This window comes from Helicoverpa armigera, chromosome 28, assembly GCF_030705265.1.
Source record: "Helicoverpa armigera isolate CAAS_96S chromosome 28, ASM3070526v1, whole genome shotgun sequence".
NCBI classification, from domain to species: Eukaryota; Metazoa; Arthropoda; class Insecta; order Lepidoptera; family Noctuidae; genus Helicoverpa; species Helicoverpa armigera.
In genome coordinates, this window is record NC_087147.1 from 6,123,692 (window position 1) to 6,151,174 (window position 27,483).

General features: G+C 34.2%; 1 protein-coding gene across 1 annotated transcript in view; it reads right to left on the reverse strand.

Moving 5' to 3' along the window:
- LOC110371420 (nephrin) overlaps positions 1-27,483 on the reverse strand; it is a 251,131-nt gene that overhangs the window by 54,082 nt on the left and 169,566 nt on the right. The window contains exon 8 of the mRNA XM_064042317.1: positions 20,061-20,214. Within this exon, the coding sequence (XP_063898387.1) occupies positions 20,061-20,214 (154 nt within the window). The remainder of the gene's footprint in view (positions 1-20,060; positions 20,215-27,483) is intronic.

The following is a 27,483-nucleotide window of genomic DNA, read 5'->3' on the forward strand; positions in this document are numbered from 1 at the left end:
ATCTCAGAAATCTCAAACGGGCAAAACTTTTCCGTTCAGGTATTTCGAAACTAAAAACGCTCGAGAAAGTTGCAAAAAACCGCTTAACCACATACTTCGGAAGTCTATATTTTATTTTCTATAAATATTGTTGGAGCACCAGCAACTCTGCCGACCCCAGTTTGAAAGTTCTCTCGCTTCCAAGATGAATAATTTCCTCTCGAAATTCTTGGGATGTTTAAAATTTAAAGCGTCGGGTGTTCTGAAGTGTCTTACTGACGGATTTTGAATTCTGTAAGTATTTTTTTACCTTCACATTTGGTGGGTAAGGTGTAACCAGAGGTAACTTATGAAAGCTTATATAAGTTTGATTATAATTGTGGTAAAAATATTATGCCAGAAGTAATATTGAAAAATAAAAAGTATATGACAAAAACAGTCTAACCAAGGGGTATTGGGTTGCCCGGGTAACTGGGTTGAGGAGGTCAGATGGGCAGCCGCTCCTTGTAACTCACACTGGTACTCAGCTGAATCCGGTTAGACTGAAAGCCGACCCCAACATAGTTGGAAAAAGGCTCGGAGGGTGATGATGATGTCATGACAAAAAACTGAATAGAGACAGTCATTTATTTTTTCCAGAAAATCTCATTTATTTTTAATCTACAACAACAATTTGTCGTTTCAAAACCCTTGTAACTACATAAATAAATAATTCAACAACCATTGAATTATTCAATGAAAACAACGAACAAACAAAAAAACTATACGCATTGCTTCTTACAATTCAATAGACCGTAGCACTTGTTATGGTACATAACACCATAGACCTATTTTCCCATGGGCGGACACCCATAACTTGATCTCGTGGGATCATGGCGACCACAGATCGTTTTTATTACAAACAAGAGCAGTTTAGGGTTACACGACGACCGGTAAAGGGTTTTGTGGGTTAAGCCGAAAAGTCCGAAAAGCAATATAGTTTAATTGTTAGCTGTTTTATTTTGAGTTTTTAGGTAGAATTGGGCCTTTGTTTTTAATACTGGTATTTTGAATATTCACATTTAAAAGTACTTTTTGTAAGTTGTTAAGTAAATTTATACGCAAAGTGCTTCATTGCTTACTCGTCCCAAGAGTATGATTTTAATATCATGATAGAAACCTTAAGGTTAACATTGCATGAGAATTACACACCTATGAATAACTATAATCTATCAAAAAAACAATCTTCGATTTTATGGGCAATCGAGTTTTTTCTTTGGTATAAGAACCTAATTTAATCTCTTTGATATAATTAGTTTTCACATATCTAAGTAATATCCACTTTCAGATAATCATAGAAATATCTACCTACCTTTCATTTTATTTGCAAAAAAAGTTTTTCACTTCAAAACTCACCAATGCACTTATTAGACTGGTGTCTGACTTACTGGCTTCTGACTACCCGTAACGACTGTCAAGGATGTTCAATGACAGCCGGGACCTACAGTTTAACGTGCCATCCGAAACACAGTCAATGGTGTCTAAGATATACTTAGAAAGTACATACAAACTAAATTCAATTATCTAAAATCTCCTCATACAAAGTTACCCAAATTGTCTTACACGGCGAACAATCGATAGGGTCGCGGCTCCGACAACCGGTTGCTATCTACTAATTGTGACAACGACTGCTACCAATCACCCGTGTATTCACATGGACTAATTATTTTGTTATATTTTACTTATAGATTATATTTGAGCCTGACCTCTCTCCGGTCGTGTCGGATTGCCGTCCTATCAGGCTATGAGAGTGAAGGAATAGTGAGTGCACCCGTGTCTGCGCAAATGCTTGTGCACTATAATGTGTCCTGCACAGTTGGCTAATCTCCTTACATAAGAACAGCCGCCGTAGCCGATAATCAGCTAGGAGGACATCATCATTTGCGTAAAAAAACTTAATCACTTCTGACTCAACAATGTACCTACCAAATGTTTCAATAATCTAAAATCTCCTCATACAAAGTTAGCCAAATTGTCTTACACGGCGAACAATCGATAGGGTCGCGGCTCCGACAACCGGTTGCTATCTACTAATTGTGACAACGACTGCTACCAATCACCCGTGCTTTCACATGGACTAATTATTTTGTATTTTTTTTATATGATATAGATTATATTTGCGCCTGATCTCTCTCCGGTGGCGTCGGATTGCCGTCCCATCGGGCTATGAGAGTGAAGGAATAGTGAGTGCACAGTTGTAATATGTCCTGCGCAGTTGGCTAATCTCCTTACATGAGAACAGCCGCCGTAGCCGATAATCGGCTAGGAGGTCATCATCAGTTGCGTAAAAAAACCTCTTCACTTCTAACTCACGAACGCTACCTCTAAATATAGTACCTATTATCTAAAATCTCCTCATACAAAGTTAGCCAAATTGTCTTACACGGCAAACAATCGATAGGGTCGCGGCTCCGACAACCGGTTGCTATCTACTAATTGTGACAACGACTGCTACCAATCACCCGTGCATTCACGTGGACTAATTATTTTGGGGGATGGTGCAAGTTTTGGGATCAAAGCGGTTTGAGTTGTGAGGTATTTTAGGAAGGAATGATAATGTAGATGTATGAGAATGTATTCTTGGTGTTATTGACAAATGTTTTTCATACCAAACAAATTGAGATTACATAATGTCATATGAAACGTAGTATGTTTTGAGTTCTATATTATAAAACACACAAACATAAGTATGTTGCTAGCACTTTACATAGGCAGTGGCTTTTTTGGGGACTGAGTCATGTGATTCTGACAATCGAAAAGTGCTGACCTAAAACACTCTTTTTTTCTTTTTTTGAAAGTATTTTTTTTTATCAACAGGGTCTATGAAACAGAAAATGGTGTAGATATTGATTGTGATTACGACTCATCAGTCTAACTTGTAACACTCACAAATTTTCAACCAATGACACGATCTATCCCAAACCCCAGTACCACACTCCCCACAATTGCTCACCACAACAACTAGGTAGCCACACATAAGTAGTTACCAAGTTGTTACCCGAAACGAAATCAAAGATTCCCATTGACAGAACTTCTCACGATGCGCTCTGAACCGTGAGCCTGCATCTAAATAGATTTATTGGTGCAAGACTTTTTACATAAAAGTGCATGGGATACTAATTGCTTTTTGTTTTTAATCTTAATTATGAGGTAATTATTTGGGAAGGTTATGTTAATTAGAAAGGTTGGGTCACTTTTTTGGATAATTGGTAATTAGGGACCAGTCTAACCAAAGGGGTATTGGGTTCCCCGGGTAACTGGGTTGAGGAGGTCAGATAGGCAGTCGCTTCTTGTAAAGCGCTGGTACTCAGCTGAATCCGGTTAGACTGGAAGCCGACCCCAACATAGTTGGGAAAAGGGCTCGGAGGATGATGGTAATTAGAAAAAATATTTTTTCCTACCATAATAGGTTATTTCAAGTGTTTCGGGCATGTAAAATTGGTGGGTCCCGGCTGTCATTTGAACATCTTTGGCAGTCGTTACGGGTAGTCAGAAGCCAGAAAGTCTGACAACCTTCGTAAGACCTAGTTAACTGGGTTAATTTTCATTATGTGATGCGAATATTAATTAATAATTAAATTGTTTGTAAGTTATTTTATACTAGCTTTTGCCCGCAACTTCGTTCGCGTGGAATAGTGACTACTAGCAGATTTTTTATTTGACCAATAGATGGCGCTATATGTCCGGAATAATTTTATTTTTATTTTTTTTTTGTAATAAAAACTATCCTATGTCCTTTCTCAAGTTTCAAACTATGTTTGTACCAAATTTCACACAAATCGGTTCAGTAGTTTAGGCGTGAAGAAAAGACAGACAGACAGACAGAAAGACAGACAGACAGACAGACAGACAGACAGAGCTACTTTCGCATTTATAATATTAGTTTGGATTAGAATTGTATTGCTGCGCCCTTTTTATAACACCTGTGTATAACTCATGATCGCAAAAAATATTTGAAGTTTGATATAATTTTACTATTTTTTCGCGTATATTTGTACCAATCGCTTAGGAAAATATATCGGGTGCGTTACTCGAAATTAGGACCAGGCAGAAATTCGGCCTAATTTGGTCCTTTATTGTACACGCGTTTGAATGCAACTTTTGTTTCAAATGAGCTGTAAAACCACATTAGGCAATATATTTAACGAATTTTATTTTATGGTTTTTACCTACGTAACAGTAGTATATTTACCTGTACAAAAAACCTGTTACAAACAAATTGATCCTAATCATATTGAATTTAATCTATATTTATTAATTTAGCTAGTTTACGTAACTTGGTCAAAGATATACAATTTTCGTTTAAATCCGTTTAGTTATATAAGCGTGAAAGCACAACATACAAACATAGTTAATTTCGAATTTACAGAATTAAGTAAGGATCACGGATAATAATCTTCTTATTATCAGAAGTCGCTTTATTCCGACGCTGTTTAATCAGTACTCATACAAAGATCAAAAATAATATGTAATTAACGAAAATAACTGCATACTCATTAATTTCAACTGAAGCCTTGTTTCAGTTAATTATTGTTAAACCCTTTTGTGTCGAGTTGTCAATCACGTTTCTCAATAATTGGTATTAATGTTATTGATATAATGAACTTCATTGTCTGAAAATTTCTTTCTTGGAATTACTGTTTATGTGACGTTTAATTTGATTTGAATTAAATAAGTAATAAACAATGATAATGTAGGTACGAGATTTCGTCAAAATAATTTGTCATCGAATCGCTGTGGCCTAGTGTTAAAGCATCTGCTTATCAATAAGAATGTTCGGGTTTGATTCCATATCGGGAAAGTGTAAAACTTTTTTTATTTTACATCCAAACCACTATGATTTTAGTGTTTCTAGTCTATATAGTTTTTGTATAAATATAGTTTACTAGAGCCAAAGAAAGGGCATAAGTATAATTTCATTACATAGTTTCTTCAAGACGCAGATAAAACTGCGGGGACAAGCACGTTAATAAATAATTCTGTCAGTCGCTTTAATAATAATCTTATAAACTCAACTAAAATATAATGTACTATAGGATTTTTTTCAACATGAATTTCCTCACATAGCAATTCCTACTGCATGTCTCGTAAACGAACCGCGTTCCAAAACAGAAATACATTCGAATAGGACTTAAATGTACTAGTATTTTATTCTTCTCTAAAAATAGTGAAGAAGCAAAATCAATTGTCAAGCCAGACAGTTATGGGAGAGAAATAAAAAAACCACATTGGCACATACCCAAGACTGCCAAACCCTGCAGTTTATAAGCTCTCTTTAAAAAATACAAACAACACACTATCTTATATAAGATCGATCTTTAAATTAAGATATATTTTATACAACTAAAAAACACGCTTTTGTAACGTTTCTTAGCTAGTGTATGTATTGTCATCAGAACTCAGAGCGTGTGCAAAATTTCATCCTCATCGAAGACCGGGAAATGAGTCAAATTAAGATTCCAAGATTTTCTTACATACATAGTTGCAAGTGAAGCTAATATAAGCGTGTTAAAAATAGATTATACAGCATTTGATAAAATACTGGTTATTAATATTATAATTGAGATAGAAACTCTGCCTATCTGTTGTAGTTTCATATCAAAACTATTAAAATAAATTCAATACACAGATGGCCTGAAAAGTGGTATGAGCTACTTATAGTTTCTTTTTAAGACAAACAGTTGAAAGATTGACAAAAATATAAAATGAATTTCAGATTCTTTTAGTTTTAAAGTTTGTTTTAACAACCAATAAAAAAGGTTTACTTAAAATGTTTCGATAAGGCACTTAAGACTTTTCAATACGCATAAATAATGCAAAACTAACACTAACTTTATTATTTCGAGAGTAAAAGTTAAATAAACTACTTTGATTGTTTATTTATTTACAACTTGAAATAATTTTGATTTTGAGACCCGAAAATTTGATGAAAAAGCCTAATGGTAAATCCAGACCAATACTTTTTTTATCAGGCTGAAAATAACACTCAGCAGAAAATAAATAACTGTAAAATCTTCTTTCAAATTGACCTTTTTCTTGTCAATACCTTTCACTCTAAATTAACTCGACGAATAAAAAATGCAGCCACCTCTCTCCTCTAGACGAATCAATGAAAGTCGCTGAAATAAACGCGTTAAAGATAAAATCTCGTGGATGTCGGTTAAAAATAGTATCTCTATTTTAAGCCTAGTATTCTCTGAAATCTGAATATAATGCACCTGTTAATTACCATTTTTTAGCTTTCTACAAAAATCAATGTTTAATTTGTTGGGGCTAAGTTTAAAAACAAAGAAATTACAACGAATAAGTCCACTCCTCTGATGACGATCGGACTTTACCATAGTTTACATTTCGACAGTTAAATAAATTAACATAGCTTAGTCGAAAGTTTCAGTAATATTCACGTCAAAACGTCTATCAGTGACACTAACGTGATGACGACTCTCTCTAAACACATGCCACGGCGTAGAAAAACAAACCAAAACACCAACTATTTATTTACGAACCTATCTATTGAACCAAACATCACCCACGTTCGCCAAGCAACTATTGTTAAAATACCCCCATTCCTTGCATTCAAAACATACCCCATCCATGTGGTAATTCGGGCCCTTTTTATAAAAATACGGCCTACAGAAAAGGGTCAGGTTTCGACCTATATTTTTTCGATTTGGCGTTAAGAAGTCGAATCAACTGTATTTTTTGACCCTCGTTTATATAGGGTTTTCCTGTCAACTACATAACGTTTTTTTCGGTTGAAATTGACACCAATTATTTGTAATATTAATTGGAGATGGATAATGGGCGCTTTGAGCTTTATAAACGGTCATTCCTTCTCTGTATGAGAAAAGGAATTTACCCTCTAGTAAGACTTTGATGATAAAAAAAAGGCTGATGATGATAGGTAATAGATAAACCAAAATGCATAATGATTAGAGCATTTTTTTTTAAGCTTAGCAGAGGTGAGGGAGTGTCAGACTCTGACTGACTAAAAACTGTCGTGTTCCGTCGTAGGCCTTTTATGTACCAGGGCCGCGGTATCTCCTTCGAACAATCCCGCAGCAACATGATTAGAGCTTATAATTATATTTTATGTCTACAAACTTCAGAATAGCAAAAACAAAATATTTTTCGGCGATAATTTCTCAAATACAAAAACATATTTTTTTACCTTAAAATAAAAAATATTTTCACAATTATGATACCTACTTATGTTATTAAAACCTAGACTAAGCCATGATGGAAAGCTTTCAGGCATCGATCGGATTATACCTCCAGTCTGGTCTTAATGTAAATACCTTGTTGCTAGTCTAACACAATAGACTAAATCCCGTTATGACCCCCTCTAACCAAGGACGAACACAATATAATAGGGTAGTGTCCAGGGTCGAAATAATGAAATAATATTTAGTCCGCTTTTTAGATAATCAAAAAATATTGGATACGTATTTTTTCTTTTTTTAATTAAACATAAAATGACAAAGATAATACGCTTCAAAAATTAGGAGTGGGGGCCTTTTACGTCACAGTGTCCTGAAAATTGTAGCAACTTGTGACGTCACACTCAACTTTAACACGCTATATCTTAACAAGTTCTGATCCAATTTAAAAAAGAAAAAATACGTATCGCTTAATTTTGGACAATCTACAAGACGGACTAATTATTATTTTTTAGGAAACTACCCTATTGGGTGTACAGTAGACCGCACATCAGTGGTAACTGTCATGCACCTCAACTCAATAGTAATAAGTACGATTTTCTTATAAAACTGTTACCACTGACCTGAAGTTGACTGTACCTGTTACTAAGATTTCAGTTACAGACTTGTATCTTTGAGCCAAATGTGTAGACATTATCACGGAACATGCAAAAATAGACTTTGATTATGTAGATATAAGGTTGTAAATCGTTTGCAGTTGCAGGAGATCATTGGTGACACGGGTTAGGTGATTTTGCCTAAATCATTGGGAGACGGTAAAATGAATTTACTTTTGTGGTCATAGGTAGATAGTGTGACGACCTATTATTTTAATAACATTTCTTTAAGCTTTGATTTTGATATCATCAGCTTATTTTAAAACAATGAGACTTTGTATACGTTCTTATTAAGACTTAAATTCTTGGAACTAAGCAATGTTCGTAGTTATGTACCACAAAATTTCTTGAAGTTGTTACTTTTCATTCATAAGTTTTTTTCTACTAAGATTAAAGTAAGAAGATTAAAAAGAAACTCAAAATTAAAGAGCAAAAACACGAAAACAAGAAGGTTTTATTCGGCAAGGAAATTCGAGTAATGCTACATTGGAAGAAAGGCGTTGTTGTTAATCTCTATATAAAGCACTGAGATATCTTTTAGTTATTATGACTGAAATAAATCAAACTGAACGTGTGGAAGACGCTGCTACGCTTTAGGTTGTGGTACAAGTGAAGAGAATTAGCGATTTTCAATTTTACTTAAGTTTTTTTTTTTCACAAGTGATACAAAAAAAAGGAATGTTAGGTTCTTGTGAGATGACGAAGTATGGAAGAAGAAAACATGCTAAGCCGACCACTAATATTCGAATGAGAACAAAATTGATATATACGATACCTACACAAATTATGGCTACAATACAATGAACATCACTGAATTAAAAATGAGCCCCGAGAAAAATTGCTACCCGAGTAAAAAAAATATACAGATATACAATTAAATTATAGATACTTACTTATATACCCAAACAGTGTGCATCTATCAAGGTTTTTATTTGAAACTTCAAAACTACATTAGCAGCTTACAAGCCACACACAAAAATCTTGCTACAAAATCCCCCCTACAAAACCTTTGTCACACCGCCCTATACCCGAAACTGCACATGCTAAAACCACACTGTTCTAGACTAAAAAACATCAGCTTAACCTACAGAACTCCAGCGCCCAACACCCATAATCGGCGAACAAAAAAAAACAACTAAGAAAAGCAAAAAAAGCGAAAAAAGCACCGCTCCCGCTTCTAAATTCCGCTGCATTTTATAAATTTCTCTCTAAATTTTTCGAGGCGTTATTTATAACTTAATCTCGAAGCTCGGTAAATGTTTTAAGCGCTAACTGCGAGAGATATATCTTTTTAAGATCCAGTGAAATGTCCTCTTATTCCGTGGAGTCTAGGCTTTACGGGTCTCTACTATAATGGGTAAGTAGTGTTCTAGGATAAGCACTGGTAACATGTGCGTTAGGAAAAGAAGTATGAAGATTAAGGCTTGAAAATTTCTATGCGAATGTGGTTATGAAATATTATATAACACAGATTTTGGTCTCCTTTCAAAAAAGGAAATAATTTTTTGAAGGATGTAGTAAGAAGCTTAGTATCTACATACATCACTGAAAAAGCAAGTAAAGCCATTTGAAAATAAGCCAAAACCTTCAAACTAAATTTTAGAATAGAATAGCTACTTATACCAGCATTCCACAAGGTTTAATTTCGCTGTTCCAAGTGTACTTTCCTTCAGAATAAAATAGAAAGGAACAGAACACTCCGCAATGCTATAGGGCTCCTGAATGCACTTTTTGAAGAACTATGCAGTTGGAATATCTTGAAACATCAGCCGTTTCGAAGTCAAGATTCTGGAACTAAACACCTACTAAGAATCGTCTTTCAAAGAAATGGTGGATTTGTGAAAGGAACTCGGAGAAAGAAATCTACTCTTATGTAAGTCATACTTGAGTATGGAAATATTACACGCTTGGAAACCCCTTCAAGTGTTTGATCGAAATTAGCCATTTTGGATCAAGAGGACCCATTTTTTATGTTTGATTACTTGCTTAATGGCCAATAATGTATAAAAATTGTAGCACTTTAAAGATTTGAAGAGTTCTGAAGATTAAAGAAGACTTCAAATGATTTTTGCTCTCAGGACTTTCGGGACATCTAAGAGCTATTAAGCATTAAGAACAAAAACAAAGCCCTTTTTACACATCACGTCTTACAAAACTTTCTACAAAAGTGCACTTACTATAAAACCTATTATTTCGCCATAATGCTTGAAAAAGCGTCGCCAAAAAATACAAAAAAGATACCTCACTCCAAAGTCACACGTATACTCGAGATGCGGGTAGCCATTAATCAATCTATCGTTAAGATGTTCCACGTTTTTACGCTGTGACAAGGTTGTGTCGTTGGGGTCTTGGGTTGTCTAAAAGTTTTATCTGAGGACGTATTTACAAAGTTTGAGTGTTAGATGGCTTTGTATGTTTGCGGGTAGTTGTGTTTTAATTGGAAACATAATATTTGTGTTAAGTATAGTTGTGTGTTATCGGTTTCACAATATTTATGTGCTGAATCATTCCAATCAATGTCTACCTTTATATCTTTTTTAGAAGAACTTGGTATGTTTTGTTAAATCATCTGCCTAGCCTTTTCCTAACTATGTTGGCTTTCGGTCTAACCGGATGCACCTGAATACCAGTATTTTACATGGAGCGACTGCCTATCTGACCTCTACTAGTTACCCGGGCAACCTAATACCTCAAGGTAAGCCTGGTTGTCAAACTATTGTTAAAATAATATGTTATCAAATAGGGTGTGTTAGGAATCTCTATAGAGATAGGGACCTTGGAAATACATTACACACAACTAGACCAATGGACTCTGAAATTAAAACATCAAAACAAACCAATAGCCTATTAACATCGATTGGCTATTCTGGCTCATTGTGCTGAAATAGCCATCAGCCGACCCTCATGAGTTCAGCATGTAATTGTCCGTGCTAACGACTCTTTAACGTCCATTGCTGGTTTGGTTACTGGTTCAAATGTACGCTGGTCTTTCAATGAAGCAATGTATTTCAATGTTGATGTTGTTGTGGATGACGTCCACAAGAGCATGTTAGAATAAGTGTATGTTATCGATGCTATATATAATAAACCTGAAGAGTTGGTTTGAAAACCCGAACCTTAGGAACTATAGGTCCGAATCGAAAAATGATTTTAGTGTCAGATAAGCCATTTATTGAAAGCATAGTGTGAACGCGCTAAGCTCAGGAACTCAAGTCCGATTTGGAAAAATATTTTAGTGTTATGTGATAGTCCGCTTAATGAGAAAGACGTGAAGTGCGCTGATTAGTTCTTTCGGGACGCGGTCAAAACCAATGGTAATAGCTAATTTAAAACTAAAGCACATCTGAATTGTTTGTAGTCATTACACAAGTAAAAAACACTACAAAACACATCGATTTAAGACTCAAAATATCATCCAAATGGACGACCAAACAAATTGTATACAATTCCCAAAATCACAATTTAACCCGGAATTCTGACAGGACCACAAAGAAAATCAGAACTATGAGGAACGATTACCGTCTGACACGGTTCCCGGGTATTCTAACATCGACTTCAGTGTAGGGTTACAAAGGAAAATGGTAGACGTTTAACTTGGCAGTCGAGGGTTAAGTAATAAGATATTGCACCTAGGAGTTTTATTTTCAGAGGTTCAATTTCTTTTTGAAAAATCGGACTTTGTGTTCTGAGGTAGGATTGCTGTTTGTTTTAGGGGATATGAAAGCCTTTTTGAGTTCTGTTTTTGAACTTTTGATTTGATTTTAAAACCGTCTATGTTCAAAGAGATATATAGTAAATAGAGCTTGTAGTTTTTTGAAAGTTCCAAGAAGAAAATTGGTCACTATTTTGTTCCTTCTCTTGATCTGGTTGCAGATTACCTGATTAGATAAAATTGGAGTTTCTGTTAGTGCTATTAAAACACGAGCTTTTTAATAGATTCTTATGGATAAATATAAAAGGTGCCAGTAATATGTCCTCAGCATCAACTTTTTAATAGTCCCACTGCAGAGCCCCAACCTCTTTTCATGAAGAAAATGAACGAGCGTTAATCACCACGCTTGCTCAAAGCGAATTGGCGATTGATATAAGTGTCCTCATTATAGCTCAAAGTTTCTTATAACTTAAACCACACAAACGCGTCATCTCATACTCTATTATCTTACTACTTTTGGTGTAATACCGCAACGATACCGCGTCTCAAAGGAATTGCCTAGATATACCTACCCAGCTATGTATACATAACACAGAGAACAAAATGAGTAGAAGAGATGTCATAACGCAAAATCTTCTAAGAAAGAGCGCGCCAAAATACGAGTGACCAGGGGACGAGTAACGTTACTAGCTCCACCCTTGTACGCCTTCTATGGAACCCGCCCATTATTTTTAAAATCACCAATAAATTGATTTCACAAGGAATCTGGACGTCACGTTAGTTCTAGAAACTGATCACGCTTACCATACGTAGCTTGACCTACACGAAGGCGCCTGACCTACCTTCTACGATATCTCCACTATATTTCCTTCTTCCGTGGTACATACCTACCGCGTCCTGATACAGTTATGTCGTATATAAGTGACATTTTAGGTAAGAGCTTAGAGCTAAGTAAATATACATGTTTATTTATGTTAGTAGGTTATATTTGCTATGAGATTTGAGATAGCTGCTGAACTAAATGTGATTTCATAGTGGTTTTGTTTCAACTGTTAGGCAATGAAATAGGAGTATTCTAAAGAGTTAAGTCCTTGTTTGTTAAAAAGAGAGAAACTCACTTTAGAGTTCATGCTAAAATGCTCATGAACTACTAGCTACCACTAGTGGTTTACCCAGATCCTGTCAAAAATTAAAAATCGCGCAAAATAAGAAAAAGTAGACTTCAAAAATCATCTAGTGTCAGACTCTTACTGACTAATAACCGTCGTGTTCCGTCGTAGGCCTTTTATGTACCAGGGCCGCGGTAACTCTTTCGAACAATCCCGCAGCCCTGGTAAATGAGCTATCTAACACTGAAATAATTTTCAAAATCGGTCCTTTAGTTCCTGAGCCAAACATGTTCAAGCAAGCCAACAAACTCTTCAGCTTTTTATTATGAGTATAGGTATACTTACAGATGTATTTAAACAATTCCCAAATTCTACCAGCCCAACTAATCCGAAAACCAAAAAAAGCAATAGGATGCAAAATAAGCTGATGATAATTTAGCTATCAAGGCATTTGGACAGGCGCCGACGTCGTGATAAATCGCCTCAGATTAGGACTGAGGCCACTAGAGGCCAAGTCCTTTGGGTCTTTCCAAATTTCATTACGGATTGAAGACGAATTTTTTTTTTCATTTGGGAAGTTGTGGAGATTTTTTGAGTATGGAAAAGGGGGAAGATGTATTTATGTTAAATTGAAGGCTATGTGTGTGTTGGGATTTAGTTACTTTGTGCTTCTTAAAAAAATGTCTAATTCTGATTAGCCAGGAAACTGGGCTGTTGAGATCAGAAAGGTAGACGCTTTATATTAAACCCCGTTATTCTAGTTTGCCTGATACAGTAGCAGTAACTATAAGTTTTAATGTTAATAGCGAAATTTTCTGCATTTTCTGAATATTTGAACTGTCCAATTGTACAGTTTAATAAAGGTCGTCGAAATATGTAGTACATAAAATTGTATACTGTGGTAGTCGGGTAAAATCTTGACACAAAAATTGCCAACCAAACAACCAGCACAGTAATAAAACGACAAAACAAAAATAAAAACATATTTTCAATATAACTAGCGTAGTGACGCGCAACACGTAATATTTATCGACAGTCGATACTATTGTAGCAACTAACAATAGAGCTGTGACGTTTTTACGATGCCCGGGAATGTACAAAGTATATTTTTGGCTTAAGAAACTTTTCGAATTTAATAAATATTGCTTTATGGCCTGTAAGATATTGTTGTTTTTAGATCAAAAGGAATTTTTAATACTTGGAAAATATTCTGATTCTAGAAAATAATTAAAGCTAACTTTTGAGAGAACAAAAGTAAACATTTTTCTGTCTTCAGTCTTTAACTTAATAAACTATTCATAGTAACTAATATATAGGTCATATATAACAGACGAGAATTTTAATGCAAAACGAACTGAAAACTGCCATTTTATTTGAAGTAAAAAAACTCATTTTCCAAGGTAGCGACAACACACATTGGATAATATTTATTTGCAACATCCATTCCGTCCCTAGCCTACATATAAACGCAAAAAAGATTGGACACACACAACTTTTTCCTTTCAACAAATCCATTCGTTCTGTTTACTCGATAAATTCGAATAACAATTGTCGATACTTTCCCATCACTACGAACAAACATTATTATTCGTTAGTACTGTGTTTATGTATGGATGATATTATTTATGTATTGTATTCACAATTTTTCCTTTTACATAGTTTACTAGCTATTTCTTGTGATATCTTGTGGAACTACATCACATAAAAATTGTCCTTCATCAGAGCTGAAATTATTTATTTAAATGGCCTTTATCGTAAAAGGGCTATATTTAGGCGTAATTTTATAATTATTATATAATAATCATCGGCCTAGCCTTTTCCCAATTATGTTGTGTGGCAAGGTCGTGGTGGCTTAATGGGTAAAGAACCGGCCTTCCAAGTATAAGCGTGTGAGTTCGATTCCAGGTCAGGCAAGTACCAATCAAATGTAATATAAATCTAAGTTTGTATAAATGAATCACTTTTACAATATTTAACTTTAAAGTGTTATCAAGAATTTCAAAGGAAATACTAAGACACCACCTATTTTATTGCCTTTTTCTTACAATAGAATTACCTATGTGTTTCTATTTTAATTTAAGACGAGAATCTAATAAAATGCATTTTTATCTACCCCTGATTCTGCAAAAACTTTTCACCTATTAACAGCAATAACTGTCGTACTTTCACCACAATTTTTCACATGGCCAACATATTATTATTCACAAAAGATCTCTGCTTACCCTTTTAGTTTAACACCACAATATTTCCTTAACACATTGTATATTCAACACACGAATCTTTGTGCCAAGCTCCTTATATTAACGCCAATAATATGCATACAATTTTCCAGAGTTTTCTTTGCAAGGAAATATGGCATCGTATTTTTGCTCTTAGCCTGTGGTAAGAATAGCCTATAAGTTATTGAGGATGAAAATGTGGGGGAAAAGGGTTGTTTTGTGATAGTATTGTAGTTGTATTTTGGTTTTCTAGAAGTTATGTGTAATGGGGAAATGCTAAACAACTTTCTTATACTGATTTTCTTCTACCATTTTTTTTGCTGGTACTTCCAAAGTTGTGTAAGAAAATAATACATATAATTGCAAATGACTAATGTTAAAGTTATCCTCTGTGTCCTTTAGAAATCATTTTCATTTCAAATTAAATAAAAGTATTATCATCATCATCATCAGCCTTTTTATCGTCCCACTGCTGGGCACAGGCCTCCTCTTACACTGAGAAGGACTGAGCGTTAATAAGTAATATGGAAAAACAATAATCTAACTAATACTTTTAATATTTCGGAAAAATAGTAATATTGTTCTCAAAACAAAAACAAAAGATGATTATTCGAAATTCTACCTCACATAATCCTTGTATGTACAAAGATATCAACTTCGAAAAATACAAAAATAATATATTGAACATGATTGGGCACGTATTTCAGTCTAGACCTGTTTTTCATGTATTCAGCTAAATCTGAAGCTAATACAAAAAAAAACTGTCACCTTTTTGCTTTATATTTTCAAAGAAATATGATGAGGCATGATAGGCACATACTACCTTTAGTGCGTGAGAAGAATACTAATTTTTAGGGTTCCGCACCCAAAGGGTAAAACGGGACCCTATTGTTTTCACTCCTCTGTCCGTTCGTCCGTCTGTCACCAGGCTGTATCTCACGAACCGTGATAGTTAGAGAGTTGAAATTTTCACAGATGATGAATTTCTGTTGCCGCTATAACAACAAATACTGAAAACTAGAATAAAATAAATATTTCGGGGGCTGCCATACAACAAACGTGATTTTTTGCTCATTTTAGCTCCGGTACGGAACCCTCCATGCGCGAGTCCGACTCGCACTTGGCCGGTTTTTTGAAGTAAATAACCTTTATGAAATACATATTGGTTTTGCTGTATACTTGCTAATAATGTAGTCGGTACAACCTGTAATACTCTTTGAAACTGTTTCTTTGCGATTTTTTTCTATTAGTTTTTTTATCGATAAAAAACAGAAGGAACAACATCCTATGTTTTACAGTTGTGTCTGGATTATATATTTGGGTATTTTGGAAATAATTTGTCAAGATCGACAATGACTCTAAATATCATGTTATACATCAGCTTAATCTTATTGCTGGTATATAAAAAAAAAAACTAACTTAGTAGAGGTTCGTGTAATAAAAAAGTTTCTTTTCATAACATCAAAATATTCCAAAACTAAGCAGACACAGGGGTCAAAAAGTCCATAAAGCAAAAGTGCCAAAACTAACAAATAGGTTGACTTTACAACCTAAAATGATAAAACCCGACCCCTTACTACCCAGAACGAAAAAACGCCTAATCTCTTCCCAAACATCGTTTACTCCCCCAAGGCTTTTCTACGTAAAACTAATAAATAAACAGCTTTCCTCAGAAAAAAAGGTAAATGAATAAAGAAAATTTTCTCATAAATTCCTCGGACTAAATAAATCGACAGACTACAGTCTAAGTCAGGTAAAAAGTGAAGGGAAAAAGTAAAATATTATCCAGATAAGGCCACTTTTTAGCACTAGTGTTGGGAATCGATTATCGATAAAAGCGATAAGGCTATTTTCCGGTAGGTTAGCGAAATACGTCGGCTATTCAATTGTTATTAAGGAATTGATTTGTTCCGTTCCGAAGCTTTGAATGTATTAGACGGGGTTGCGTTTTGTTTTCGCTGTCGATTTAAAATATTGGGGCTTCGTTTTAAAATGTATGTTTGCGTTTCGTGATGTTGGAAAAATTTAATAAAATCTCGCTGAGGTTTTAGTGGCTGTTTTTATTTTTAACTTTACGAGGTTTTTGCGTTTAATATACTTATGATTCTGTTTGTGTATTACAAGGATAATGAGCTTGTGATTGCATAAACCGTTTCGGAATTTTCATAAATGTAACAAAAGCTGCAATATGATAATACGGCAATGTTTTCTCTTTGACACGTAATTTAAAGTAGCCTTTTTTAATTTTTAATCATTTTTCGAGTTACTTCAACGCCAATAAAGGTATGTTTAAAATTTTTCATAATAAAATGTTAAGGCAATCACGATCCACTTACTTAATATAAAAAAATAAACTATTTCTAATAAATATCATTCACCATACACACAATAAACTATTACAATACCAACAATACAAACAAGTTACAATCGTTTACAACATCGAAATTATTCGATATCCAATCAATTCAAAACACGAATGAAATCGTCCAATTTTCAAATTTGCGATAGAATAATCAATTACCAACGTTATTAATGAATATTTACTTTGTTACTTGCGGAACTATCTCATTATATCGGATTTCAGTCGGCAACAAACCCAATTATTCTTGGCAAACATTTCTATTGGTAACGTTATAAATTGAGGTCGATAGTTTATTGGGGTACTACAAAAATATTTGTAAGTAATCTTCGGAAAGTTTAATAAATGCCACATTTTATTCTCTCTTTAAAATTCTGACAGCAATACGCCGAAGTGAGTTGACAAACGTTAAAAAATAATCTTATATTTTATTCAGAAAAATGTTTCACGAACTCCATTAGGGAAGTGAAATCCAATTCGAAATACGAATGACTTTTTTATCGATATTTGTCACATCACTAGAGAATGCAGTTAGTGAGGCCCATAAATCAGTTTCCGTCGCCTGTAGGCACGTCTTAATACAATTTTATAAGTGACGGGTGCAAACAATGTGCAGCTATCGATAAGATCTAGTCGATAACAAAAAAAACGCTGTCTTTTAGGTTTTTAACGACAGAAAATATGACGGTATTCTTGGAACTGATGTAATGTTAAATCACTATAGTTGAAACCATTGTTTCAGCGGTTGTTTTTCTAGTTTGATTTATGTTTAACCAGGAAAGGATTAACATAAGAGTATAAAGTTAAGCATACATGGGACTAAGTCTTCGAAGATTATACTAGCATGACAGAAGTTTTACTCAGTCACTTTAATTTTGGTTAGAAAGAAGAAAATGATAAACGTGATCCAAAAACCCTAGCCTTTATAACTAAGACAATTTATTTATCGACACTACTTACTCTTGATGAATACAGTTTTTGTTACCAAAATAATGCGAAGTAATTCGATCGAACAAAAACCATTACATTTCCAATTCTATCGATAAGCCGGTCCCATCACTATACTTCAGCTTACATAAATCATGAGGACATACGCCCTATCTGTTGGGAGCTTAATACGATCCCCCAAAAAGGGGTGGGGGGTGCTTTTTATAGGCAAAAAGCTGAGCTTGCCATCGTATTGTATACACTTTATATTGGAAATCTTTAAGCGTTGTTATTCAGCAGATTTTAAGAAAATATCTAATGACAGTTTTTTTGTTGTGCTCGTAAAAATGCGATTCTGTTATCGGTACGAGGAAACGCTGAATTTTTAAATGGTTTTTCTTTTTCGTGTAATGGAGTTACAATGTAAGAAACAAACAAGGTTCCGCAAAAAAATGTGTAAAGAAAAACAGAACACTTATTTTCTTCTTGCTAATATTTTAAACTTGGGACACCTTTACTTTCTTACTAACGTTTTAAACTCTTGTAATAGTAGCAAAACATAATATATATGTACAATTACATACATACTCAGAAACAGGATTGTCAGGTTTAGGTACGATTTATGCATTTTCAAACTTGAATTGTTTTACAGGCTCTAAAATGACAGAAATATTAGCTAAATAATAAGCGTTTTTCTCTTAATTTCGGTTTTATTTAAGCGTTTTCAAAGGGAAATTCTATTGTTTCTTAGCGAATGAACAAAACCAATTTGTATTCCTTGAAATTAAACATACTAACCCCAACTACCTTTTAAACCGTGACATAACATACCTAAGCTATCTTCCTAAAAAACCCTAGATAACCCTGCAATACCTAAGTTCACAGCAATACAAATAAAATCGAATATAGCCGATACATTTTTCGCTCAAAGACATCTTAAAAGCTGTTCTCACACTGATTTTCAGCGATCGGAAGCAGGTTCGGTGCTCGCCTCGTTGAATTTTTCAGCACTTTCATATAAATATTTATGGCAGCCACACTCTTAGCGGTTACGTACTGAAAATGACGTGAAAAAATCTTGGGAATAGGTCTAGATTTTTTCTCGGAAAAAAATGTCGGAATTGTCGTGAGCGAATGAAATAATAAAGGTTTGCGCAGAAAAAGAATTAAAAGCTCCTTAAAGGGAATATGTTTTATGACTGACTTAAAAAAACATTAAATACCTTAATAAGTAGCTAGGTAACATAATAATGAGATATTAAAAGGTACTTCACTTAAAACTCATCTTCCACAGAAACAAACCAATTTGAAGCTTCCAAATTAAGAATTCATTTTGAACAAAAAATCCATCTAATTAAACCTAACTTTAATTACGATCTTCGCTAATTACATTTCATGTAATTACATTTTTTGGAAACATTATAATGTCTTTTAAGTTTCTACCCCTTTTTAAGTAAAATATTAAAGGCATACTTAATTAAGTGGCACAATGAAGTTTTCCTCAAAGAAAAATAATAATTTGACCTCAATTTAAAATCGCTTTGTTTAAACGATTGCTTAAAGTTAAAGCGTAGTTTGACTTTTATTGAAAACACGTGTAGATGTTATTCAGTTTTCCTTAGTTTTAATGCGAAAATAACATATTTGTTGGTATGCTTTAAACGCAATGATAAGAAGAAGGAATTCATTTAGATAATAATATGGACATCAGAATCGTTTCTACTCGTAAATTGCTAATTTCGATAGATATACCTAAAACTCATTATTCTTATCAAAAACGACTTCATATTATGACGTAGTAAATACTTGTAAAATTAGGAAAGTCAATTAATAAATAACATTTACAGCATGTATATTTTCTATCATAGCAAGAAACTACCAATCTTCACCAAAAAAATCTCGCATCTCAACACCTAAATCCGTGACACAAAAAAAATATCGATATCGATAAAAAACTTACCTATAAGCCATCCTTATCTGCTCTCCGTTCTTGTACCATATCAGCTGTGCTGGTGGGTTGCCTCCTCGACTTCTACATACTAACTCCAGGCTCTGACCACGACGGACGGTCTCTCCTTCTGCGTAACCTTCGATGTAGGGGGCTCCGGGTGGATCTAGGAAAGACAAGAGGGAAAAATGATTAGTTAGGAACAATGATATGCACTTATGAAATGTTCTAAACAATATTGCTTGTAGATTGTTGTTGGGGTCGGCTTCCAGTCTAACCGGATTCAGCTGAGTACCAGTGCTTTACAAGAAGCTACTGCCTATCTGACCTCCTCAACCCAGTTACAAGGGCAACCCGATACCCCTTGGTAAGACTGGCCTTGGTCTTGTTAATGAAGAAGGTCCATATTTTATGACTAACTAGGTGTTCCTGTGTTTTCGCCCAATCCTGAGTCAACTACTTTTCACACTTGGATATAAGTAGCCTACCATCTGTTAATTCAGGGTGTCAGCGAACACATACATGCTTAATTTTCGCTAGACAGATTGCACTTCTAGTTTATAAATATTATCCTATATTAAATTAAGGAACAGTATATCAATTATAATTACATTTGACATTGAACAAGGACTAACTGGATATTAACTACACATTGTTTTTTCCGTCTTCAGACGAAATCGCGTGAAACTACTTGTGCAACTATATAATGATAATTATATAACTATATAATGATAATTATATACTTGTTTTCCTGTAAGAGGAGTGGAAAACATAGTATCAGATAATGATTTATAAGTATATAGAATATAGCAGTGATGTCAGGGTACAGGCGAGGACAAAAGTTTTACATAATAAGGTAAATAAATAATGTAATATTGAACAAGTATATTTCCATCTCTCTTTTGTATATGAAGTTTTATGGTTGTGTGACAAGGATGGGACATAAGCTCTATTTATCTTATTATAGGTTCGTAAGTATGCTTTTGTGGATATAACAAAACATACCGCCTGAGGTTATTGACACGTAAAACCAGAAAAAAGGAAATTCCCTTTTAAATCAAATCTTTTTGCATATCAAATAAGCAGAGATTACCATTTCACATCAAGGCTATAACCCAGTTACGTCAATCCGGCGAATAAAAAAATAAAAACGCATGCAATAAAAAATACGTAACCAAATCAAGTTCGTAGGAAATATTTTATTCAGCGACGCATTAAAAATAAACAGGCAAAATAAGAGGAAAGTAAAAATACTAAAAGTTATCATCTTTCACTCTTCTGACACACAGCACACAACTCTTTTGTCTCAAAAATCCCTTTTTTTCGCAACAAGATGCTAAAAATGATCAAAAGAGAAAAAAAAACTCATAAAGATTTTTTACCACAAAGGAACACTTTTCCGAACGACTGTACAGGAAAATTGCCTTCGAAGAGAGTTCATTAACCCCGAAACGGGGTTCCGTAACATTATTAATAAGGGTTCCTCAAGAAAAATATTAAAACCCTCCCTGTCTTGGGGTCATATCATTTGTTTGTTGGATTACACTTTAAATCATTTTGTGTTCAAAATATAAATTCGCCCCTTGACTCCGCTCGTTTGAATTTTGATAAATGACTTTGGAAGTTATGATTAATATTGAGAATAACGTTTATAGATCTGAGTCCTGAGTTATTACATTCAATGGCTAGACTTCATCAATTATGGTTAACACTAACAGTCTATTATTACCGTCTACCCTAGGGGTTTGATTTTGGTAAATTAAACTGTGACGAAGTATTATGATATATCTTTATTAGATACTTGCTTTTACTACGGCGTTGATTGTGGTACATCTAATACAAATACTATAAAACTGAAGAGTTTGTTTGTTTGCTCGCTATCTTAGGAACCACTGATCCGTTTTGAACATTTATTTCAAATTCTGAAAGCCCTTATCGAATAAGCTAGCTAGTTTTCATCAATTTTCGCATATCTAATATAGATGGCGCTTTTAACTTCAAGTGGGTAGCACCTAGTTTTTCAAAGTGACAACAGCATAGCTACTTTCCAACCGAAAAAAACCCACATTTATATTCAAATACTCCCATACTTCCCTCTAATGGTCTCTAAAAAAACTCTTAGCTTAAGCCATAAATAGCAAAACCTACTCCAAGAACGAATATCTTATGACACAATAACCATTACCTTCCGAAGTCCCAATGAGGGTTAAAACCGATTTATTTTTATCACGGAACCCGTTGATATTTAAGCATGAATAGTTTTATACGCGAACCGAATCGAGGGGGTCAATTCATAGTATATGAGCCATTGACTACAATATGATGGGCCCTATTTAGAGTAGGGTCTTGTAAAGCCTTTGTGAGAGATTCCGAACGATTTCGTAGGGAATAAGTTTGTTAGACAATGGCGCCAGATGTTGGCCTATTAATGGGTTTTATTTATAAATGTTGTCAGCATCGTATTTTTTATCTTTTGTCAGCTTTAGGCAGTAATATAGAGTAAAGGATGCCTAGCTTGTCAAATCAGCCGTTTTGTAGTAAAACTGTGACAATCTGCTCATTTTCGCATTCATAAACATTGTGCATGAAAGAGAATATAAGTATAGGTAAACATCTGAGCATCAGAATCTTTTAAAACAAAATTTAATAAACCCACCCCACAATAATCCAAAACTCGGCAAACCTTTACACGGAAATTACAAAACACTGTAATACAGTTTAAAACTTCGCCAATACGCCTTCATGTGGCAAATCTCGCGAGTACGCAAGAAATACGCAAGTAAAACGCACGTAATACGCACGTCAAGTCTAGCGTTTTGTAATTAAGCGGGCACTGTACCGGGAACGACAAATTTGTTACTTTGGGCCGCCCGTCACACCGAACTGTAATTGTAATTTAGTTTCTCCGTTGAATTTTGCTTGGCAGTGTTCGTTTGTAGAAATTGTGGGGGATAAATTATTTGGTACGTCTTTGTTGGGTTAGATAAAGATTAGTTTATTTAATGAAATCTGCTGTTGAGTTATATTAGCGATATTAACTAGGAAGATGGGATTGGGGTTTATCTAAAATACTTGAATGAGATAAATTAACCCAAATTCTAGATCTAAGAAAGTTACATAAACCAAATATGCAAACACTTAGGTACTGGATTCCTATTCGATAGTATAACATTCAATTTGAAATATTTTTTATTAATATTGATTCTAACCTCTGATTTCAATAAATAGGAAATAATATATGAAAAAAAAATTGATTGCTTTATTCTCAGAAGCGTGTTAGTTGAACTTGGTCTGCTATCCTTATATATATAAAAAAAAAAACTAATAAAAACAGCCACACGTGTTAACTTCTATACCGTTGCCTGTAGGTTTACAGAATACTCAATAAAATACTTTACATTTTAATAGAAAAACACAGTATCTAAACCGGCTTAGTTCTGAAGCGATAAAGGCCATATCCACCGATCTGTTGTCGTTTCATTTCTATGATAAAACAGTTATTTGCATTGACAAGATGTTTCACTCTCTGTGGGGTCGTTGCCTTATGATGGGTTAATCTTTAATCTTTTACCAATAGCCTTAAGAAAATGTCTAGACAGTAATTTGGGAAGAATTTTCCATGAGATTAACTAATTTTAGATAGCGCTTAATTGTCACTATTTTTCTAACGAGACCCAATTACTAAGAGGTCGCTATTATTCGTCTGTCACCAGGCTATATATCTCATGAACCGTGATAGTTAGTCAGGTCAAATTTTCACAGCTTATGTGTTTTTGTTGCCTCTATAACAATTTACACTGTAAATTACATTATATTTAATATTATAAGGGTACAACAATAAAATAAACGTTATTTTGTATATAGATAAGTATTGCACAAAACTCTTTGTTCGCATGTGCCACTCAAACCTGGCAGGTTTTTTCATATCTTCAGGGATATTGCTATTATCTCATTCTTGTATGATCCTTGATTCTTATGTTTAACGAATATTCATTAATTTATAACCAATATTATATGTCGTATTTTAAAATATAATAACACTTCGGTGTAACAGACATCCCCCAATGTTACGCCATAAAAGTTCTGTCGTGTCGGTGAATTTAACTTTTATTATAATTCGCATAAAATTGTTCATACGAGCCTTTAATTATTCCGAACATGAATAATACAAAGCCCTTGATGCGATTTGAGCTCCAAGGAAAGTAAAAAGGAAAGAAAAAAGTTAATTGAATTTTAAGGATCTTTGGTTCTGTTGGGTACAGTAGTTATACGTACTAATACATACTCGTATTATAAATGCGAAAGTTGGTAAGAATGTATGTTTATCACTCTTTCATGCTAAACTGCTGAGTGGATTTTAATGAAACATGTCAGTCACATAACTTAAATGTCAATACAGAAGAAAGAGTTACTTCTATCCATCCAAAAAGCGCGGAAACAAGTATGAAACAAAAATATTTTTACCGGATTTTTATGTAAAACAGAAGCGCTTAATTTCTCATTTCTAATTATTAAACAGATCTCGACTTACACTTGATCTGAACAAACTCAGAATTACGAGATTTTAATTTAAAGGAGGCTTCAAGGGAATAACCCTAATTAATTATTAAAAAAACAAATAGAACTTCGTTTGCAAAAAGACCCAAGTTTCCTACCTACATCCGTTCCTTTCTAATTTATACGTCTGTCTGAGCTATGATCAAAGAATTCTACAAAACGAAATTAACAAAAACATCTTTGATCATATTCTTAAGTATTCAGGAAAAAATACGCGAAATTCATCATCAAAATCCTTTCTTGATGCCGGTATAAATAGACAAAAATACGTCATAGGATAATCTTTCATTATTTGTAAAGGAGGTGTGTTCGTTTGTTATACTTTTATGCTGAAATTACTAAATTGAGTTCAATGATAAGAACAGTGGTAAGACCCATTTTTTTAACGACGTCAAAAATCATCAAATAACCCTCCCACTGTGGGTTAGCAGCGGTGACGGAGTGTCAGATTCTTACTGACTAAACCGTCGTGTTCCGTCGTAAGTCTTTTATGTACCAGGGCCGTGGTATCTCTTTCGAACAATCCCGCAGCCCCGGCAGACGGTGGTAAGACCTTACAAATTAAAGACTACATTTCATCAGGGTGAAACTGCCGCGAAGCAATTACTCTTTACTGTAATATTATGAATGTGAAATTGGACTATTTAACATACATATTTGTCATGGAGATAGGTAGTAAGTATTCTAGCCATAGATATTGTCCTAGTTCTCTCATGACGCAAGCAAAACCGCTGGGAAACAGTACAAAAATGAGTAGGCAAATAAAAAATTGAGGAATAATGTTGTTTTATGAAATTATTACAATAGCAAAGCTTTCTGTTTCGTCATTGCCTTGGGGCTATTTCGCCTCGCTGTCTACTCACTTTGTGTAAAAATCTTTTGTTTTTGTAGCCGTGGTGGTAATTTTTTATTATTATTTAAACTTTTTTTTTAAATACTTCACCTCCCTCAGTTTGTGTGGGTTAGGGGTGGAGTGGTGTCGATAATACAGTTTGATGTATCGATACTTTTAAAATTATAATTTGGTCTTAAATGGTGTCATGTTTTCATGATAACTAATATTTTTAACTGCAGTAAAATCTGATAGAGTAACTTTCTATCTAATAAAACACCATCTTTAATTTATCAACCTCTCAATCCCGACATTGACCCACAATTTCCTGAACGACCAAAACTTTTTACATCCATCAGACTTTGAAATAAGATTTAAAAAGAGGAGACCTCAACCCTAAGATTACATTCAACCTTTATCTGAACAACTTATTTGATTTATTAATCTCACCCTGTGTAGGGTCCAAAAAAAGTATTTCCGACAGCCATTATTTTTACAAGGGATTCCCACAAAGTAACGCCTCATTCAATCAATTATGGTACCTTGCTTGAAGAAAATAAAATACTGAGCAACAAATTAAATTCGGAGTTTCAGTAAATCTCGTTACTTTGGTAAGAAAAAAGATGTTACTGCATTGCTGGCAGGCTTTTCAGGTCTACGCTGTCAAATAATAAAAAACGCGGAATGAGAACAGGCTTTTCTTTGTAAAATAATACTACCATAGGACCAAAATGTGCGATTAACAACTTTTTTATAGTTAAGAGGTTACCTTTATTCCATTTTCTTTATTAAAAAGTAGCAAAAACTAATCATATTTGAATTTTTCATTACTTAAAATTTAAAAATAGTCTTGTTCCCTCAATAAAACATCACTCATTCCAATAAAAAAACCGTCGACTAAAATCAAACGGTAAGTTTTAAATCCACTCGATTTAAAATTCAATTAAAAAACGTCGATAAGCACACATCCCTGCACTACGCTATGTAAACCGACCATAGGGGAAAGAAAACAAAGTGCTCCATGTAATTTTACAAAGGAATTTAGACTCATAATTAAACACCGTGTTTTATTACTTAATCATTACACTTTAATTTTATGGCGTTTATTTTAGATTTCAATTCTAACTAGCGACTTCGTTCGCGTGAAATAGACAATTGATGCCGACTTTTGACCAATAGATGGCGCAGTATGTACGGAATAAATTTTAATTTTTTGAATTTTTTTGTTATAAAAACTAAAAAATGTCCTCTCTCAAGTTTCATACTATGTCTGTACCAAATTTCACACAAATCGGTTCAGTGGCGTGCATTTGGAGAGGCCTATGTCCAGCAGTGGACTGCGATAGGCTGATGATGATGATGATGATGACGGTTCAGTAGTTTAGGAGTGAATAAAAAACAGACAGATAGAGTTACTTTCGCATTTATTTGAGATTATTATTGAGATTTGGATTAATGGTTTTATTTGAGTTAGAAATTAGTGAGAGAGAATCTTTCCTGCACGAGTATGTGTAATCTCAGAGTATTATAACTAATGGTTTGTAATAAAATGTTACTGGTCTGATAAAGTCTCTCTGCGGTGCTTATGCAAACGATAGCTTTGATTGCTTTCTATTGAATCATTCAATGGCTAAATTATTCCAAGGACTTTAAGCTAGGTAGAGGTACCTTTACATTGCAAACTTAAATATTTGAAATTGCAAAAAGGATATCTAAAACGTCCACGAAATAAACCATCATCTAACGAGCCTTTTCCCCACTGTGTTGGGGTCGGCTTCCAGTCTAACCGGATACAGATGAGTTCCAGTGTTTTACAAGGAGCGACTGCCTATCTAACCTCCTCAACCCAGAAACCCGGGCAAGCCGATCGTGGCCCGAAACAAACCACCTGCTAAAAAATTGGCGTCACCATAAAAAAAAATTCTACAAACAAAATCCAATCATAATTTTGAACAAATTACAATTTTATAGGGTAGAGTGGGGCAAAGCAAACAGCCCACTCGAATACTACGACACGGTAGCAAAACGGACTTAGAGCCATGAATT